The sequence below is a fragment of the Anguilla anguilla genome, chromosome 14 (genome assembly GCF_013347855.1).
Source record: "Anguilla anguilla isolate fAngAng1 chromosome 14, fAngAng1.pri, whole genome shotgun sequence".
In the NCBI taxonomy this organism is placed as follows: domain Eukaryota; kingdom Metazoa; phylum Chordata; class Actinopteri; order Anguilliformes; family Anguillidae; genus Anguilla; species Anguilla anguilla.
This window is the reverse complement of record NC_049214.1, coordinates 30,043,049-30,064,000: the sequence shown is the minus strand read 5'-3', so window position 1 is coordinate 30,064,000 and position 20,952 is coordinate 30,043,049. Positions and strand designations below refer to the sequence as shown.

General features: G+C 44.0%; 2 protein-coding genes across 7 annotated transcripts in view; one reads left to right on the top strand and one right to left on the bottom strand.

The window, feature by feature from the left end:
- Window positions 1–7,304, top strand: part of LOC118212335 (ras-specific guanine nucleotide-releasing factor RalGPS1-like) — a 123,065-nt gene extending 115,761 nt beyond the window's left edge. For 2 of the 3 annotated variants that reach the window (XM_035390099.1, XM_035390098.1), the window contains 8 exons: window positions 1,910–2,061; window positions 2,742–2,790; window positions 3,155–3,235; window positions 4,469–4,574; window positions 5,274–5,366; window positions 5,741–5,846; window positions 6,465–6,556; window positions 6,949–7,304. In XM_035390099.1, coding sequence (XP_035245990.1) covers window positions 1,910–2,061; window positions 2,742–2,790; window positions 3,155–3,235; window positions 4,469–4,574; window positions 5,274–5,366; window positions 5,741–5,846; window positions 6,465–6,556; window positions 6,949–6,978 — 709 coding nt within the window. In that variant the 3' untranslated portion in view covers window positions 6,979–7,304. The remainder of the gene's footprint in view (window positions 1–1,909; window positions 2,062–2,741; window positions 2,791–3,154; window positions 3,236–4,468; window positions 4,575–5,273; window positions 5,367–5,740; window positions 5,847–6,464; window positions 6,557–6,948) is intronic. The other variant, XM_035390100.1, reaches the window with a different exon arrangement.
- Window positions 7,305–12,419: 5,115 nt separating this feature from the next.
- LOC118212337 lies at window positions 12,420–20,601 on the bottom strand. Of its 4 annotated transcripts, none has more exons than XM_035390103.1 (2): window positions 20,104–20,601; window positions 12,420–15,211 (listed from the first exon to the last, which is right to left on the bottom strand). In XM_035390103.1, the coding sequence occupies exon 2, from the start codon at window positions 15,134–15,136 to the stop codon at window positions 13,808–13,810; it is 1,329 nt and encodes a 442-aa protein (XP_035245994.1). In that variant the 5' UTR covers window positions 15,137–15,211; window positions 20,104–20,601; the 3' UTR covers window positions 12,420–13,807. The 4 variants fall into 4 exon arrangements, with proteins under 4 accessions (XP_035245994.1, XP_035245996.1, XP_035245995.1 ...); XM_035390105.1 differs by lacking the exon at window positions 20,104–20,601 and adding an exon at window positions 19,515–19,546; XM_035390104.1 differs by lacking the exon at window positions 20,104–20,601 and adding an exon at window positions 19,406–19,521.
- Between the last annotated feature and the right edge of the window lie 351 nt (window positions 20,602–20,952).

Here is a 20,952-nt window from a genome sequence, read left to right as displayed (position 1 = left end):
AAATACAACATTTTTGCCATGCAACACTTCAAAATGGTCATGCGACAAAGTATAAATCAGGCTTTGCAAGCACAGTGTTTAATTTGACTGGACAGGTTAATAGGAATTGATTACAGACAGTAGGTATCTTTGTGTGTTTAACCTCTTTATAACCAAGTTAAACATACAGTCGGTCTCTTTGTGTCTTTAAGTTGTATATAATCAGGTAGGTCAACTGAGAGCTCAATTCTCTTTAGCAGTGATGACCTTGGCACTGTGGGATTGTGTAGCCTGTCAAACAGGGGGAGTAAATTGGGGGCCAGATGTAGAGAGATCATTTTCATGGGAATTTGACCAGGACACCACAGTTAGCACCAGTTTTGTTAAGTTCCATGTAATTTTTAATGAACGCAACTTGGTTTAATGTTTCAGCTGAAGGATGGCACCTTCTACAGCACAGTGTCCCCATCACTGTGCTGGGGCATTGGGAGTTGTTCTGTACCAGAGAGAGGAGTAACCCTTATTGACTGATCAACAACCTTTTCGAACAGTTTTTACAAGATGTCTCCCATCCAAGTACTAACCACAAGTATTAACCAAGCCCATGCCTGTTTACAAGGGCGTAGCTACAGTTGGAATTCTGGGCCCCATGAAAGAATATAGCTGTGGGCCCCTAGAATCGTCACCGCCTTCCACCCCACTAGTGACGGTCCCTGGGCTGTTTAGCTTCAGCAGTTAGCCATGGGAGGGGCCAGTGTGTCCCGACAGCTGACTGACTGTTATGCAGCAGCCATCTTTATCCAACACCCACTTTCAAGCTGTGACGCTTTTTAACAGCCATACAAGGAAGCATGTCAATTTTGTGATGTAATTGTTATATCATGGATCTGCGTAGAACGTGTAGCTATTTATTACAATATAAATATTTGATAATTACGACGATAACAATTTTGTCAAGTTTATGTAAACCAGACATGGTGGTTTACTTATTTGGTAATTGATTAGAAGTTAGAAATGTAAACAAAGTATTCTTCAAAGATGAAATATTTTTGTCCATTTTGCCAGGGACCCTATGTTTAGGTATCTCTGTGGTTATTTGATGTGAGGTGCTTTGTTATTGCTTTGCAACCAGTTTGTACCAGTGCCCTGTTTTCACATTCATCATTTGTGCATGAAGAATTGACGAAAATGTGGATTTGATACAGCTTCATTGATCAGATTGTTTTCACAGGGCAATTGTCACTATAATATAAACAATGAACTCTTCATCATACTCTTTGTTGGAGGGGGGGGGGGTTTTCATTAAATTCCATTACATCTATTTGCATATACTGCACTTCTGCAGTTAATTAGGGCGAATGACATGCAGCGCCCTCATTGCTCCAGCAGAGGGCAGCACATATCAAGGAATTGACTTCACGCGTTTTGGTACTTAGTGGTCGCTCTAATCCAGGGTGTCTTACAAAGCAGCACGATGTCAGGAGTGAACATTCAGCTCTGGCTGGGTCTGTGATTTATCTTCGGGGGCCATGAAACAAGAATGTGCACTGAAACGGGCTCAGCTTTCAGGACTGTGTACTGGCAGTTCCATACCCTCTTCATGGTCAGCTGGGTGCATGAAGACATGACTGGGTGGATAGATAAGGTTAGAGGGACCGCAATGACGGATTGGAGCACGATGATGCACTGCCGTCGAGAGGAGGAGAGAGCAGGGATATCAATGAAACATGATAGTAAGGAGTATAAAATAATACAAACAACTGGCAGAGAGTTTACAGGCCTCAATAGAGATGAATGTTTTATACAATTAGCTAGCAAAATGCATGTTGCTGAAGCATGATTGTGAATGGGAAATAGATCTCTCTAAATTGAAATTATTATGCCAAAATAATAATAATGCAAAGATGAACTCTCTCTCTCTCTCTCTCAGTATGATGTGTATGTTCAGCTTGGTGGAGAGCAAGAGTGCCACCTTCCCTATAGACAAACCACGCCACCTGCTGGATGACAGCTTCTTGGAGTCTCATAGCCCATCCTGGAACCCGTCGCACAGCTCTGAATACACCAATGGCCTTTCGCTAGGTACCCACACAGCTCTGTCTGAACCAATGGCCTTTCGCTAGGTACCCACACAGCTCTGTCTGAACCAATGGCCTTTCGCTAGGTACCCACACAGCTCTGTCTGCACCAATGGCCTTTCACTAGGTACCCACACAGCTCTGTCTTTACCGATAGCCTTTCGCTAGGTACCCACACAGCTCTGTCTACTACACCAGTGCCCTTTCGCTACGTACCCATACAGCTCTGTCTACTACACCAGTGCCCTGTCGCTAGGTACCCATACTGTCTACTACAGCAACTGTCTTTCACCTTTGGTCAGAGTAGGAGTGTAGATCTAGGTTCAGCTTACCCTTTGAGCTCATAATGGATAGTGTTGAGATGTGACGGGGAAAATCTGATCCCAGATCAGCACTAGTCTATTTTGAGACACTGTATGTATGCAGGTTCCAGTTTCACTTATGATAGTGTAAGAGTTGAGCTACATTTACATATGTGTGAGGATTTATGCAGCGCTGCCACAATCAAGTGGTTAATCCTGATGACCCAGTGAATATCATTACATTATTCTGCCAGCAGAGGGCGACAGATCCTAAAGAATGAAGTTCCCAGTGTTTGCCCAGTATTGGCCTGTCTGTCCCGTGATCACTGCCAGTGATCTTGTGGATGCTGTGCTGACCTGAATCCTCTGTGTTTGACTCCAGGCAGCAGTCAGAGTTCAGTCAGCGAGGACCTCTTCATCAGAGTGGAAAGGTGAAAACCTGCTCTTGCTTTGCATCATTCTGAAATTCTAAAACATCATCATAAATCTAGGGGGCCAAAGCCCACTGTTTAATGCAGTCGAATGCCCTAGAACCAAGCGCAAATCCAGACCATGCCTAGACCTTACAATGCACAACCAGTACTGGATTCTGCAGGGCTGGGGGGGGGTGTAAAACGTTCCTTTATTTTAAACAATATCAAGGGCAGATCTCTGATGGAAACAACAGCACCTTGGAAATCAGAACTTTGAAAGTCAAGCACATTGAAATGCGAGAGTGTTTTTAAATGTCAGACATCTAGGACTTTAGAGGCCTGGGTCTGCTCACAGAACTCTGACGGTTAAATATGTGAGCAGGAGCCGTCTGTACGCCACGCTGGGGTCCAACTGGAAGGTACCGGTCCGGAACTCCCCCAGGAGCCGCAGTCACCTCCACAGGTACGGAAACGGCATGGTGAAGGGTCTCTCGCTCTCTCTCCATCCCTCCTGCTCCCTCTCCATCCCTCCTGCTCCCTCTCCATCCCTCCTACTCTCTCTCCATCCCTCTGTTTCTCTCAGTATCCTTCCTGCTCGCTCTCCATCCCTCTATTTCTCTCTGTATCCCTCCTACTCTCTCTCCATCCCTCCATTTCTCTCTACATTTCTGTCTCTTGAATTTGTTCATAATCAAAATTCAGATTCATTGGCACGAAAAGAGGAATCTTATTTTGGCTGAACACAGAAGAATTTACAGATATGAAAGCAGAAAAAGGGAATAGGATTACTGAACAAATTGGTTAAATTCAGGAAGTGTAATTCTAGTTATAGAATTAGTTCTGTAGAGGGGAAGTGAATTGCCAGTGCAGCAGGGCTCAGTCTGGAGGGAACATCGAGGCGGTCTGGGGCTACTGTGGGCGCACACGTGTGTGTTGCATTAACCAGTCAGCCCAGGGCTTATAATTGTGCTTCTGTCCAAAGTAGAGGACTGAGGCCAGTATCTTCACCAGCTGAGAAAGCAAAGAGCATAGCTCGAAAGCTTTTGTTGTGTTTTGGTTTACTGTTACTTTGCTATTTTAGTTTGTTCTTTTCACCGAAATCCCATGAGGGTGAATGGAAAACGTTTTTGTTTATTTGTTTTATTTTGTGTAAACAACACGCTCTCCCTCTCGAAAAATAAAAATGGCATAAAAACTGGAATTTATCAACTCTCTCTGTGTCCAGCTATTCTGTCCCTCCCAGGGGTTTCACAGGATGTGCGATAAATGGCAAATGTAAAGTGACTCTCTTCAGTTACACATTGTGGTGCTAATGCTTCTTCATCTAATGAAAGGCTGAGTTAGTGCTGATGTCTGGGTAATACTGCGCATGAATTGCCCTATATTTCTCACAGCTTGTGTGAAAGTGCAGGTTAGTTTCGCTGCGGTGGGAGCAAAGTCTGTACACTGTGGGCAGTCTGGTCTGAGGCCAGGCTGTGCTCAGTGAGGCTCTACGTTGTCTTTCTCTTTGATTAGTCACCACGGTCTTTCAGGGACAAACGGAATTGCATTTTGGGGGGGGGGGGGGGGGGGGCATTGTCTGTGGCGTGACCTTTGTTGAATGTGCTAGTTAGAACAGTCAGACTGAATAGGCGAGTGATGGTGCTGAATGTTAGTTAGGTCTGTAAGACTGGATAAATGGTCCTCCTCTCCCCAGCCCCCCAGGATTTGATCCTGTCCTGCCAGATAGTGGGGTGGGCGGGGCCATTATGGAGGGCCCACTGCGCAGGAAGACCGTGCTGAAGGGAGGCAGGAAGCCTACGGTGAGTGGGCGAGCCTCGCTTTACCTGCCATACCTGCTCCATGTTTTACCTGCTCTACCTGCTCCATGTTTTACCTGCTCTACCTGCTCCGTGTTTTACCTGCTCTACCTGCTCCATGTTTTACCTGCTCTACCTGCTCCATGTTTTACCTGCTCTACCTGCTCCATGTTTTACCTGCTCTACCTGCTCCGTGTTTTACCTGCTCTACCTGCTCCGTGTTTTACCTGCTCTACCTGCTCCGTGTTTTACCTGCTCTACCTGCTCCATGTTTTACCTGCTCTACCTGCTCCATGTTTTACCTGCTCTACCTGCTCCGTGTTTTACCTGTTCTACCTGCTCCATGTTTTACCTGCTCTACCTGCTCCGTGTTTTACCTGCTCTACCTGCATCATGTTTTACCTGCTCCACCTGCTCCGTGTTTTACCTGCTCTACCGGCTCCGTGTTTTACCTGCTCTACCTGCTCCATGTTTTACCTGCTCTACCTGCTCCATGTTTTACCTGCTCTACCTGCTCTGTGTTTTACCTGCTCTACCTGCTCCATGTTTTACCTGCTCTACCTGCTCCGTGTTTTACCTGCTCTACCTGCTCCATGTTTTACCTGCTTGAACCGTTCTACATGCTTCTGATCTCTTTCGATACAAACATTATTTCAAACTATTAGATTATATTTTTGTGTTCTTTTGTTTTTGTTGTAACAGTTCTCTTCCTGGACCCGGTTCTGGATCATTCTCGCTGGCACAACACTGACATTCTACAGCTCCAAAGCTCTGAGGGCCTCAGAGAGGAAGCATGTGAGTTTGAGTCATTTTGGCCTCCTCAGGCCTGGTCCTCAGGCCCTGGTCCTCAGGCCTGTCCTCAGGCCTGGTCCTCAGGCCTGGTCCTCAGGCCTGTCCTCAGGCCTGGTCCTCAGGTCCGGGTCCTCAGGCCTGGTCCTGGGGAGTCGCAGGGTCTGCTGGTCCTCACCATTACTCACCACTCAGTAGATCAATTAAAGCAGATGATTACAAAGTTAATTCACCTCAGGAAGCAAAAATCAACAGACCGTCAGCCCTCCAGGACTGCGGTAGGTTGGCCCTGGTTTCGTTTAATTAGTTTTATTTATTTTAATGTGCACGTGTAAATGTAAAATGTAAATATTATCTAGCAGCCTGTTTCTCCCCGACAGTACAAATCCTCGCCGTGTAAGACGGTTTCCTTGGCCGGCTGGATGGTGGTGTTACCGGACGACCCGCTGCGGCCAGACGTTTTCCAGCTGAGTGATCCCGAGAAAGGTGAGCTGCTGGATTGCTGATTAAATATTTATGCAATGAATAATTTCATAGCTTGTGGCACTGATGATGTGTCATGGTCTCTGCTCTTTGCAAACTTTTCTGTATGCACTTTTGTAAGTCACTCTTAATAGGAGTATTTGCTGTATATGTTCAATGTGAATGTACTTGGAAAAAAAAGACCATATTATAATAATTAGAATCTTTAAATTATAATCACGTTTGTATACCCTGTTTACAGCAGGATGGCACACAAGTAAGTTTGCTTCATAAAATAAATAAATAGAAGCATGATTAAAATAAAGTCAAGGAATTTAGGAGACTAACCATTTTAAAGTAATGGTAAGATATTCAAATGTATAGATCACAAGAATCAATAGAATAAAATAAAGCCAGTTAATGAAGACAACAGGGCACACTGAAGCAGCTCTTCTAATCTACTAACATGCTTTTCTAGAATGCTGGCAGCTTCAACCCAATTTACCTTCTGAAACGAGATGTGGTGTACGAAACTAGCTGCGGCGCCATGCCTGTGCTAACAATATAGGGTGTGTGTTCTTGTGTGTGTGTGTGTGTGTGTGTGTGTGTGTGTGTGTGTGCGTGCGCCACACACTTTTGCAGGCAACGTTTACAAGTTCCAGACGGGATCCCGGTTCTCAGCGATAATCTGGCACAGGAGCCTGAACGAGGCGTGTCGGAGCTGTCGGCCTCAGGTGCGGTAGGGTGTGGGGCCTTTGTATTCCCAGAAGTGTAACTGTAACTGTAACTGTGACTGGCAAAACCAGTCTCCCATCTCCAGGATGTTCCTGAGCTGATAAACAACATCATACTTACACTATAGCCTCACGTATTTATATTTTGTTCTGTGAAATAATTTTTCATGACAAATTACTTCAAACACGTATTTATTCGCATTTACTTTATTGAATGGATGCTGTTTAAATAAAATAAATAAAACATTTCTTGTGCATTAATCCACATTTCTAGTGGACGCTGTTTAAATAAAATAAATAAAACATTTCTTGTGCATTCATTTTTTGAGACCCTGACCCCCAGCAGAGCCGCACAGTCAGTGCAGTTAATGTGTGTGCTTTTCCCCTCGCAGATACCCACCAACCTGATGTCATTTGAGTAGACATTCACCCCAGACCGGACAGCCAGCCCAGCGCTGTATATAGTGCCAAACCCATTCGCTCAGGAGGAGGAGGAGGAGGAGGAGATTGCAGAGTCGCTGCCTGTTCTGCTGCTGCTGTTCAGGAAGGCCTTTTGACACCCATCTCAAACTGCGAGGGGGTGTAGGGGGAGGTGAGAAAGGACCGACGAATCGAAACGCAGCGCGACGACCGCTAAGCGGTGCGGTTGGAAGCTGACACACACACACACACACACACACACACACGTACACACACGTACACACACACACACACACACACACACACACACACACACACACACACACACGTACACACACGTACACACACACACACACACACACACGTACACACACACCCACACACACACACCCACACACGTACACACACAACACACCCACACACGTACACACACACACACACACACGCACACAGGCTTCCTGTAATTCTGCAGAGGGTCGGTTTTTTGAGGCCTCCAGCATGGAGGTCTTACTCACGAAGAAAACTCCCGCGATGGACAGAGCGCTCCCGCGCATAACGCTCAACGCTCCAGACCCATTTCAGTGCAGAGATCAGCTCCAGTGCCACGAACGCAAGGGGAGGGGGGAAACCGACGCATCTAAATATCGCTTAGGACAGATAGCGATGTCCTGCAACAGCGGTGCGAAACTCCGGTCCTGGAGGGCCGCAGGGACTGCTTTTGTGTTTCTTTGTGCGCGGTTCAGCCAGACGGCGACTTAAATTCATTCAATTTTACCATTTACGTGCTCAAAAACACACCAAAAAAGAGGACACATTGTGGCCCTCCAGGGCTGAAGGCTGATTCTCCTGTCATACATAGTAGCTGCTTGTCTTCCATTGTAATTATTTCCTTTGTATTGATTGAAACATTCAGTGTGTGTACTGTTTAGAAGATCCTCATGAATTGTGCCCATCTATTTGTATTTATGTTATTTGGAGCTAACTGGTTCAATATTGACATTTGCGTAACCTCCTTTAGTTCTGACGTCTGCAAATGTCATGTCGTGTTGGTTGGAAATTGTTGCTAAGATATAAAAATACTGCATTTTACACAGTTGAAAACTAACTTATTTCAGGTTTGGTTGACCCTTGTAATCTTGCTTGTATGAAGAATAAGGATCAACTTAGCTGTGTCACAATAAACAGGTTGAATTGCATTAGAACATGTAAAGGCCATCGTTTTGTGATGTGTAAGTGTTGTGAAAAGTTTATTGTATCATTTTTTATTTCAGTCACTTGAAAGCTATATTTCTATAAGCTATATAAGAGTTGAAATCTTAGGGTTTTTTTTTCATTTGCTGGTCTCTCAAAGGATAAATTTTTATTTATATTTTTCCTCTTGGACCCATTTTTGCAAACTAATTCCACCATGCTTGTCTGTAGTGACGACTAATTGTGATACAGCTTTGGCCACTCCAGGAATCGCTCCACTTTGCTTTGTAATGCAGTCTGCTGGGGCCACGCCAATGAGTCTCATTAGTCAAATTTCTTCTAACCTTAGCCAGTGACTCACAGGTTCAAACTGGTCAGACTGGTGAGAGCTTTCGATGAGAGCTTTGAGCTTTCACAGAGCCGGTTCCATCCCCCGCCCTGGGCAAGACACCTAACTCCCAATTTCTCTGGTGAATGAGAGGCATCAATTGTAAAGTGCTTTGGATAAAAGCGCTATATAAATGCAGTCCATTTACCATTGACAGTTCCTACCAGTGACTGACAGCACTCCATCTCCAGCCATTACAGAGTGCTGGGGCGCTCAGTTTCCCCATCACAAGTTCTTCAGACTCATCAGATACGTCACTTCAGCATTCCTTCTGTCCTCTCTGCTTCTTAAGCACAGGGGTCTATGGTCACAGGAGCTTCCAGTATTATGATACAGTATAATGCAGAACACCCATTGGACACGGTCGCTCCGTTTCAGATCGAGATATGATTGAGCTAGTTAAATAATAAAGAGCAAAGTTAATAATTATTTAAATAGCTCAATCATATCTTGATCTGACATTCTTATAAGCACCAGCTACAGCTGCAGACTGCAAGTGTATCCTAAAGATTGTACTGTGTTCCAGCACAGGAGTGAACCAGCATGGGTTGCAGTCAGAGCTGTCAGAAAACTTAAACTAAGGTAACTGGTTGGAACAAAAACAGCTTGGGGACTGGTCCTTCAGAGCTGAATTATGGCTTACAGTATTTTCAGAAGATGTCAGACTGGAATGTTTTGGCTTCAGCAACAGGAAGAAATAACTTTCAGTGTTAAGAGTACAGACATGAGTATCTGGTGTGTCTGAAGAATGTTCCCTTCCCCAGCACTTTGAACCTTAAAGGTGAGCCACCTATGAAAGGAATCACTGTTTTAAAGGAAAATTCCAGGCTGAAACATTTTGCCATTTGCATATTTGTGATGTAAAATGCATCCTGGGTCCTCGGTGTAGTTTCCCACAGCTAAAGTCAAGTTCTGTAGACGACGTGATGTCACGTGGTAATATTGCCCCCGCAGACACAGCGCAGTTTAAAAGCATCCTATGCAGGATTTTGTTGCTTTGCTGTGGTCCTGCGTTTACAATCAAACAAATCTCCTCCTTTGTCTTCAACCTCTCCCACTCACCCTGATTACCCCCACCTAACGTAGGCAGCTGGATAGCTAGAGGTAACGTTAGCACCGTGAACTAAGTGACAGTAAGATGGCAGATGCGATGATAGCTTTATTCATTCCATTATTCTGAACGTAATAGTGGTTCTTCAACTTGTTATAGCACCACTAGCATCACTGTTCAGCTCCTTAGGGGTTTTTGCCTTGAATCCCCACTAGTCAACTTTCTGCAATACTCCTACTGAGAGAAATCAATCATTTACCAAGTGGACATGCAGAGTTTCGCTGTGATAGTAGCATCAATAGTCCAAAATACAACAGTGTGGCTTTGCGGGGATGCATTACTTTTAGCCTTTTGGCTAGTAACTGCTAGCAAGCTATCCAGGCATGGCCTCTTTTGAAGGGGGAGCAAGAGCACAGAACTGTATCCGTTATTATACATTTCTGGGAGATGGAGCATTATTTGTTCAAACCAGAGTTTACAGAGGAGCAGATGAGTGAGCAAGACAAGCCAGGGGACAATGGCGGATGGCAAAGTTGTTCTGGGTAACGTAGGAAAATAACGCACTTGAATCAAATCTGGAAGAAGCCTGACAGGATAGCAAGTGAAAAATTGTGAATAATGATGAAGAAAAATATATTACACATACCAGATAGTAAGCCCTGGAATGAACTGCACATCACTGCTACACGTTTATTAACGATGCAAGTGTTCTGGCCTGGAGTATTTTTATTACGTGTTCATTTAAAAAACGTCCTCATTTTTATATCATTACTGTTAGGTTGGTCATATTACAGCTTCACATATCATAGCTTTATGTCTGTAAGTGGTATATGTATTGTTGCTTATACCAGTGTGAATAATGTTTTATTATTTTTATTTTTTTATCTGAACACTGGTGCATTTCTGAACGTAGTACTCTTGTAGATGATGTAGACATTTAATTTATTTGATATTTTTATTTTTGCACAAAATGTCATATTGCCGCTATGTACTACTATATATGGCAATCACATTTTTTTAAAGCTTGTGAAAGATATTCTGTGCTACTGTATTAGACAGTATCAGAGTATTTGTATTTTGAATGAAGGATGTAGAAATGTAAATTAGTGCCAAACTGTTCTACTAAATTTAGGACATTTACTTTGGATTTTGGTATTTATATTTAGGATACCCATAAGGCTAAGTTTAGTTTTTTTTTTTTTGGCTGTGTTTTTCCATGGGTCAGGTATGCCAAGCTAAATAGTTTTCCAGGACATTGTACATTTGCTACTACTGTTGAAATTGATAACCAAACCCCTACCCCTGTCCATTAATTAGCTGTTATGTAATTACAATCAATTGATTCAATTGAATTGAATCAATCAAAGAAATTGAATATGAATCAATTGATTCATTTACATTTAGCCAGGTTATTTGTGTATGAAAGGATACAGTCCCAGTGGAGTACCATATGGGTTGCTCAAGAATACCAGCATGACAGAAACTACTCGGAACGCACCTGAGCATCGTAACAAAGTGAGCAATGGAGTACTTCTCAGCACTACAGAGTGCATGTGGCTTGCAGCAGGGGTGTATAACAAGGGCCCGTTCATTTTGGATTTCATGGCAACCTCCGTTTAGTTAAGGTAATTACACAGTCAATAATTTGATCTGTCATTTTTGATAAAGCCATTAGCCACAGCTGCAGACTGGACTATTGTCTCACTGGTGAAAACTGCTGATGAGAACCAATTCCGAAAAGATTTTTATCCTCAAATCAGAGGATTAAGAGAATCGGTAATTAAATTAAAATAAGGAAGATCTATGGGCCTGGCAGTAATTTCCTGTTGAAGTTGTAGATTAGTAACTTCTCATTTCCACCTTGTTTGTCAGATTGGGTGATTGCTGGCTTGTGTTTGACAATCTGTCAGTATTTGATCTTTGAGGGGGAAAAATGAATTTCATATCCTGTTTTTGGAATCGGAATTGGCAGAAATGGTTTTTGGAATAACCTCCTGGAATCATCACACAACAAATCCCAAAATTTGAATGGTCAGAAATCACTCTGCACGTTTCTGGAATCAAAGTGAAAATGTTTTGCTTTGGTTGAATAGATTGTAAGATGGGACAGTTATTTGACGTAGACAGTCAGAGTAATTAAGGCAGAATGATTGGTTGGAACAGCAGCTCGCACTGGCCTTACATTGCGCCCCTGGGTTATTTCATGCTGAAATAAAGCATATCCAGAAACAAAGGGAGACTAGTAAGAAAAAACTGTGTTGGAGTACAGCAACACATGCGAATAAATCAATCAATCAATCATGAGTTTGAAGCAAGTACTACTATAAGCTTTTATTCTTTTCTGTAGGATTTTGTTACCTTGGAACTGTTAATAATTTGCTCTATTTTTAATTGTGCATTGACAAGTTTTTGCAAATAAAAACAAGTTTATATACATACCTGGTGTCCAGGTTTGTTTGTTTGTGTGTGTGTATGTCGGAGGGGGCGGGGGGGTGAGGGCAGGTGCAGTTACCACTCAATGCCAGCAGAGTGCAGCCAATGAGATTTCCCCCAAAATTGTGAAGGAATTTACTTGATTTAAGCAGACAAAAGGACAGTCCTCTGGTTTTTTTTAAATCATAATCAAAGAACAAAAACCCAGGAGACAGGGACCTGCTCCATAAAAGCCACTAGCAGCCCCTCGTGGCACATGGGACTGTCCACAGTGTCAAACATTTTCTTTCGGTCTGCTCCTCACAAGAAAATTATGAAAACTGCAAGGTCACAAACATTGGTTGTTTTGCCGATTCGTATTTTCAAATCAAACTATGAGGCAGAATTCACAATGTATTTATTTCGTGTTTCACATTTTTATCACGAAAAGCTGTGACAGGGTTTAGAGTGCTATATTTTTTCAGTAGGTCGCACTGTGGTCTCACAATCTTCCATAATCTTCAAATGCAAATAACAACTCACTTCCTGTTTCTGCACCCACACTCACACAGTAGGCAGCAAATATGTCATATTTTGAAAGCTTTGCGTGTGTGTGTGTGAGGCCAACAACTGATAATCAACTTCTGCAAAACATCACAAGACCATAACATATATATTTACATATATATTTACTTGGCTTTGCGGTATTCACATTTAAGATTTCACGACAATAATTGTACCACTGTGTACCCACTTATTTTTTATGGCGCCACAGCTTTCACTGAGTAATAAAGACTTGGGGGGGGGGGCGGGGGGGGAATCACCGTCTGGACAGAGTGACAGAAGCACTGAGCCTAAATGAGGGCAGGATAACCTTTTCTTGAGAACCACAGCCCTCTAGAGAGCCCAGAACTTGAGAGATGAAATGCCCTTCTCTCACCATCTTTAAACACCCCACGTCATTTAAAACTGCCATTTAATCTCGACCCTTTGTCTTTGAGCAGCTTTCCTCTGTGCACTTCATTGTCATTTAACTTGCTTTGTTGACTCTGAATTGTAAAGCAGAACAGCAGTCATTTAAAAAAACACCAAAGCAGCTCTGTCTGTAGAACAAAGGGGCAAAGGTGGAAATGCTTGCTTTCAGTAACTGGGTTCCAAAGAGTATTTTAAAATTAATAATTTATTATTATTATTATGGTTGCTTCAGTAACCCACAGGATATTCTATTGCATACTTATTCTTATTTCCTTAATTTCTGCATGCTGCCCCTCCTACTTAGACATTCCATTCCAACTTCATAATATTCATCTAGGTTTAGTGCATGTGATTGCTCAACTTTTTGAAATTCCAAATAATTTTGGAAATATTTTCAGTTTTTTTGGGGGGGAAATCGTTATAAGGTAGGCGAAAAACACAATAAAAAGTAATTCAAACATTGCATACTTAATTATAAATCGCCTTGTGTCATCATGATGGTGGTTGCATCATCATTACGATGGAGTTATTTTCTAGAACATCTGTCACGTGAAAAAATGCATACGTCATCAATGACAACCCCACTAATGTTTATTCATACACTTCACAATCTCGTTAATAGCACAACTTCATTAGTATTAGTTGTAGCAATAAAACAGAACTTCAGTTCCAGCATTACTGCGACTAATAACAGTATTAAATATTAAAGAAATAATATCATAATAACAGCAACAATTATAAGCAAACAATATGAACAAAATGGCGGTAATAATATTTGCATCATTACGAAAGGCACGAAACTGGCAGGACATCTTTATGGGTTGAGCCCTGCGGCCCCGAGCACCCGGCTCAGGGTGCGGTTCACGTTTCGGACAAGGGCGGCGCTGTACTTCCACATAGTGGTGTCCCGCACCAGCTGGCTGTCCCGCACGCCCAGGTCGTCCCGCTTGCGGCAGTGGTGCATGCGGGCCACGGAGGCGGGCACCTCCATGGAGGCGCCGCGCTGCCAGAGCGTGTGGTGCACCGAGGTCCAGACCACCGCGCGCGGGTTCACCATCAGCTTCCGCGCGTTGAAGGCGAACGGCCGCAGGGGCTCGCGGTCCACGTGCCGCAGGACGTTCACGCCCGGGACGCGGGGCCACAAGTCGAACCGCCCGCCGTCTCCGAACACCTCGGTGCGGAACACGGCGTCCTCGAAGGAGAAGCTCTCCACGCCCAGGTGCCGGCTGGACAGGAAGGCCATCATGGCGCCCCAGGTGTCGTGGATCCGCGGAACGATGACCTCGTCGATGTCCACCAGCGCCACGTACGCGCTGGCCTCCATGTTGCGGTAGAGGCAGTCGTTGAGCGCGGCGATCTGGCCGTGGTAGTGCAGGTCGCCGGGCCCCAGCGAGGGCTTCCAGCTGTTAGAGACGCGGAGATAGCGGTCCACTTCCCAGGGGACCACTTCCAGCAGGCCTTCGGCGGAGTAGTGATCCAGAACCTTCCGCAGCAGCGGCCCGCAGTCACTCTTGTATACAAACACTTTCCCCGCCCCCAGGAGGCGGTACATCTCCATCGACTGGACGAACTGCAGGACGTTGCTATAGTTACCGAACAAGGTGGAGACACACACCGAAAACTGCCGGGGGAAGGGGCCGGTGGCGTTCCGGCCGGCCTCGCGAATCCACAGGTAGGGCTCCCTGACTTCCGGAAGTTGCCGGGCAGAGACGGACACCTGGAGGGCCCGCCCCGCCTTCTCTGGCACCCGGCACAGGAAGTCCACGGTGCCGTAGGGGAAGTCGAAGTGGTCCGAGTGGAACAGCGTCTCGGCGGGCGCGGTGAAGACGGAGGGCCCGGTGCAGATGTGGCAGTAGAGGCGCGGCAGTCCGGCCCGGCGCGCGATGCCGATCACCCGCAGGGTCCTGGGGGCGAACCGCTCGTCCCGGAACGCAGAGACCAGGAGGACCGCGCCGCCGCGCGCCGCCACGATGGTGTCGCTGCTCGGGTCCACGCCGCACGAGTGCACCGCCGTCTCCGACACCCGCTTGCCGTTGCCGTACCACCTGACGGCTTCGTGGAAACCGTACCGAAAGGCGCAGAACAGGGGCCAGCCCAAAATGGCGACGACCATTATCGCGTAGGGCAGCTTACGCGGATGCATGCTGCCGCTTCCCACAGTTCACATTCTCTCCCTCTCTCCCCGGATCAGAAACATATAGGCGCAGTACAGGGAGATCTAGAAGACCAAGAAGGAAACAAAAGGAAGATAAAAGCCACTGAAAACACATTTACTAAATAAATAAATAAACTAGAAGAGTGCAGATCTCCGCCAGGCGTGTTAGCTTTGCTGAAGCAACAATAGAGGCTACACAATCAATGCAGCCAGACAAGTACAATATTACAAGTTTTTACCATGTGCCACTGAAAATCCCAAAAAACGCTGATTCAGTGAAGTAACGCTAAAGGTGGTGACATGTTAACTAATTTCATTCATATCAGCCACGATGTGTTAAACAGAACTAATGTCTGGCACTTTCGTCTCAAATCCGGACAGGAACAATTCCAAAAGACCAGCGATGTAAAATACCAATTTCAACGTGAAAATGCCAACAAAATAATTGCCACAGATTCAAACATTAACATACCCCGTTAGTTAGCGGATTATTTTATTGGCATTTTAATGTTGAAATTGACATTTTACATCGCTGGTCTTTCATTCCAAACGGAAGCGGCTGTTGATCACTAGCGGCCCCTACCGGCCAGTTAGGAGGAGTGAGGAGTTAGCACTCAATGTATTTCAATGGACAATGATGGAAATGAATTCAAATAAAATACTTGTCGTTGACCGATTTACAAAATATTCAAGAATTCAGGTCCTTGGCCTGCTGCCAGTATGCACAACAAGTATTAGGCTGATCGGCCCAGTAGTATGCGAGATTAGCTGCAAACACACACACACACACACACACACACACACGCACGCAACCAAACGCATAATCCCATCCAGGCTCTCGGCTGGCGGAGATATAAAGATAGAGATAATAAAATTCAAAAATGTAGGCACATAAAAATTCAAAGCAACCATGCTGCTGATGCTACCTTCAAAGGTGACTTATTATGTTGAATACAACCTTTTACACCTAACTGTAAAAATTTTTACCACAGGGGCACAGGTTAGTAAGAACAATTAGGCCTGCAGGTCTTAGTGACTATGCTCACTCACACTGTCACCAAAAACGCATCTCTCGTTCCCTCACCGCAGAATTCCTTCCCCCAACATTAAAGATAATTACCCTAGTCTGCACACTCCTCGGGGGGTGGCCACCAGACCTGGGTCAAATACGCATTTGTTCTGGATTCAAATACTTTTCTGTGCTCTGTTGATCTTGCCCGGTGTAATTGAGCCTGCCAATATGACCAGAAGGCAGGGTCTGCACTTTTTGAGAGTATTTCATTGGGTCCAATACACCAGACAAGATCAGTAAAGCGCAGAAAAGTATTTGAATCCAAAACAAATACGTATTTGACTCACACATTCAACACCTGGCTAGCATCTGAAGCAGTCCCTTCCCCCTCACTTCCCATTTCTCCGGACCTTTGACACTCATAAAGGTTAAATATTAAATGTAAAATTGCCAACCAGGACCTCAATGTCTGGATTAGAACGACTCAACTTGTGGCAGATAATCGCAAAAAAGAGAATTGTAATTTAGGAATGTGTTCTACTCCTGTTTTTACCTTTACATTACAACAAGAGGTGTGCAGATTCAAATAATTAAGTCACTAAACAAATAAGATCGCAACTACCGTGAAATAAGCCTGTTTCACTCAAGTTGCGATCCGCGAGGCGAGATCTGCGAGATGCGATAGCTTTCTACTGCTCGTTACACTTGCCTTTCGTTTCACTTAGCTTTCATGTAGACAGTCAGTAAATCGGCTGTCGTTCTCACCTGGTTGCCTCATTTTGGTTTTGTATTTGCTTTTTGCTTTTGTCCTTTTTTTCTGACGGGTGTCAGAAGTCAAGGGGGTGGAAAATTCGGATTTGCATTTAATAGCTTCCTCTGTAACTGCCATCACACAGAACTTGTATGTTTGCCGTAGCCTACCTTTTCTATTTAAAAAAGCTGTAGGCTATTTGTTCTCGGTCAGGGCTCTGGCGGAAATCTGCAAACTATCAATCGCATCATGGACTTTTGGGGGACTAAACTGCTCGTTGAAGTTTCACTTGACGCATGTATTCGGGCTCGGGAAACTGAATTAAATCGGTATTTACAAATCGTCGCTTTTACAGACGAATCTGTACGGAGGCTTCGTGCTTATTTCATATCCGAATCGCTTTCGTGAAACGAGCCCCCAGGCTCACTTGGCTGGATAATAACACAATAACACACAGTTAATGGAATGGTAGATATTCCATTAAATAAAATAGTTTTTAAAATTAATCAAATAAAAATATCTATATTTATGCATTTTCCTCTTCATTAGAATGCCAGTTTGGGCCGTTTGCAGTTAAAATTGAGCTGTGCATTCTCTCAGAAGGACAGGGTCCAACAAGCCAATACTAAACAGAGCAGGTAAAAGCACATGAAATGCATGATGAAAGCCTACCTTCACAATTAAAGCCGCTGTCGCTCCTCGGGCGACTCCTCAAGAGCGATAATAGTCTCCATACGACGTGCGTTGTAGAGAACTTCAACATCTAAGAATGTGGAAGTGGCCGTTTGTCTTTACCGTCCCTGCCAGAAGTACCTTCAAAGTTGTGCGATTGGCTGACAGCAACATCATGACTTAAAGTTGCAGTAAATACATTAATCACATAGCCATATACAAGCGAGTCGTATGAAGTTGAATACCACCGTGTGGCAGAGCAAATATGAGGGGTTGAAGTAACAAAAATTACGTGATAAAAATGAAGTTGGTTAATGTGCAAGTGAATTGATGAATGTGCAGTTAATTGATAAATATTTAGTGGGTGAAGAGCAAGTGATTAAAAAAAACATCAATGATTTGAATAAAACTTCCTTGATTTAATAATTACATCCTTGCCCTTATTGACCATCAAGATAGCGCTGCGTGGATCTTTTTCAGTTTCCAAATGGGATGAAATACAATTCCCACATGCCGCTTAAAGCTGGCAAATAACTCAGAAGAACGGGTACTTGCACGCAGGAGTTCACACTAGACATCCCTATATTCCAAGGCTTATCTTGGTAATACTGCAGGAGTAGCACTTTGAAAATGGGCAAAGTGCCACACATCAATGGATAGTATTGGTTGTAATCTTAATGGTTTCCACAGTTCTTACTTGCCTAATTCTGTATGCATGCACTTATGAAAGCTGCTCTGGAGCATCTGATAATTGCTTAAATGTAATGGTAATGGGTACGAACTGTGCATAAACAGGCCTTGCTATAAAAACAGATGCTTCATTGAAAAAATGTATCCGTAAGATTTTGCATTGGGCTCCATACATGAGGCGATGAGGGGGCTAACCCAAATGCATGTGTGACAGAACGTACACGTGGGACACCTTGCTCCTTTGTACACGTGGACATGCCAGGGACAGATACTGCCACACATTTCATCACTTTAAATGGTAAATGGACTTTAGGTGCCGGGGTTAACTGACTTAACTGTTTAAGTTTGTAAAATGTAATTATTTTCACGACATTTACACAAGGACACTGGTGCCATTGATGCAAAGCACCATAAGTACCAATAGCTCCCCTTTGTGGAGAATCGACAGCCTGCTTACCGTGAGTGCGCGAGTGTTTGAGTGAGTGGCAAACCAGGTCTATGAGGTAGGGCGCGTGGATTATCGTAATTTCAGATTGAATCGAACAGCTATATCCCAGCCCAATCACAGCTCAAAACCTACCCCATCGCATAAAAATCAACCCAAATTTTATCACTGCCATACAAAACTGGAATACAATGGAGTTATGCACATTTGTAAGTGAGCGAGGAAGTCCGTCAACTAAACCCAAAAAATGCTGCACACATATTTTTGAAAAAAAAACAAAAAAAAAAAACAGTTTGGTTAATGTTTCAAAAAGAAGCAAAAGACATGGGTTACAGTCATTTTGTCCACAGTATTATGTTCGTCAATTTCTATATCCTTTTGTTAAATATATTCAACAAGTGACATCTTGTGGACATTTCAAGACAAGCAGGCCTATTATAACGTCAGAGTAATTCCAGTAGACCGATCGTTCGTGTGAAAACACGTTACATCTTATTACTGTACTATTTTGGAGCGCCATTTAATTCCCCGATTTCAGCAATTTAACCAAATTTGTTCGAGATTGCCATTTTACGTCCGTCCTCGCGGTGAAACAGAGCGCTGACAACCATCGCTTCTTATAAGCGTTTCACCAGCTTTGGTGGGCAGCCACTGCCCCAAAGGGATCTAGTACATGCAAACCCTCACCTTAAACGAAAAAAATGAAGTAATTCATCCGATTCATACACATCCGATTGAGACACCGATTCATCCGATTGAGACACTGACCCATTTCAAACGACGACAGACGACTCACCTCTTCAGGCTGCACCTCTCCCCATCCCTCCCTACCCCCCTGTAAATGACTGTAAGTTTAGGGTTGTAACTAGGCAGCCGTTTCGTAGGTGACTTAGGTGCATTCACTGTCTTAACTACTGCTTGTATTTTTTCCATAGACTGCGTTGTTGCCGTTCTCGTTGTGTTAGTGTTAATCAGTTTAACCTTCAGGGTCCAAGTTGAACTATGCGGTTGTTCCCTGCACTTGGACCGGTACTTCTCTCTTGGGGTTTCGTCATACTTGTTCCTGGTTATGGTTATACACTTTGTTGTACGTCGCTCTGGATAAGAGCGTCTGCCAAATGCCTGTAATGTAATACACATACATATTTGGATGCAGCTGAAGCTTAGCCGATATTGTCTTTAATTTCCCAATATATAAGTGACTGTAATAACTGGAATTTCATACGATACCAAAATATAAACAATTGAAATGGAGCGTGCAGTTGGAGAGTCCTCGCGGAACTTTTCAGGATTCGTTTGTAAATCGCGACGAGCAACAATGTTTGTAAACATTAAAATAAATGTAGCCTAATCATTAATGTGTTGTTAAAATGTGAACAAATTACCAGTCAGAAGCATTCCAGCTGCCAGGCAAGGTAGAAGCAGTCATGTCTTATCAGAAAAAGACTGGGAAATGTCATCGGCGGATCCAGGATTTCACGGGTGTGGCGTTGTTCAAAGTCAAGATGGCGCATCGAGAAATGTAGTGTGTAGCCGGGGGATCTCCCGCTGAATTGTCGACTGTTGGGCACATTTATTATTCAGTCAGAACTGTTTGGCATCCTACCAGGGCTGCCAAATCCTGTTCCTCGTGATCTATTGTCCTGTAGGTGTTAATTTCAACTATAATTTGGCGCACCCGCTTCTACCAATTAGCTGCTCAATGCGATCTTCAGCTGCTGAATGAGGTTTTCTTTGTTAAGGTTGGAATGGAAACGTACAGGACGTAGCTCTCTAGGAACAGGTTTGGGCAGCCGTCTTCAAACAGAAAGCCAGATCGAATGCCGCCCGTCCTATACGCAAGACACGCACTGCGCGTAAAGGCCTCTCTTCTCCGTTCACGAAGCTGACTAACTTTAAATCGTGGTACATCACATATTGTGATTGTTTTATGTTGGTGAGAAATACGCTGCTCGAGTATGGTCCATGCTGTACTGATACAGGCTCATTTTTGCAGACACCTCCACTTAGCATGTTGACAACCGCATTCGTGACACCTGTTAAGTCCGATTGCGATTGTTAGGTTTTGAGAAGCCAGTTGACGTAAAGATACCATGGTTATGTTAAGCTTCCTTCGTGGTATACCCCCAGGAAAGCAGTTTTTGACTTTATTTGTATATTTAATTATTTGTTGTTGCACTGTTGATGAATAAAGTAGCAGTATTTGGTTTTGCTTTTTATTTCAGTTCCTTAAA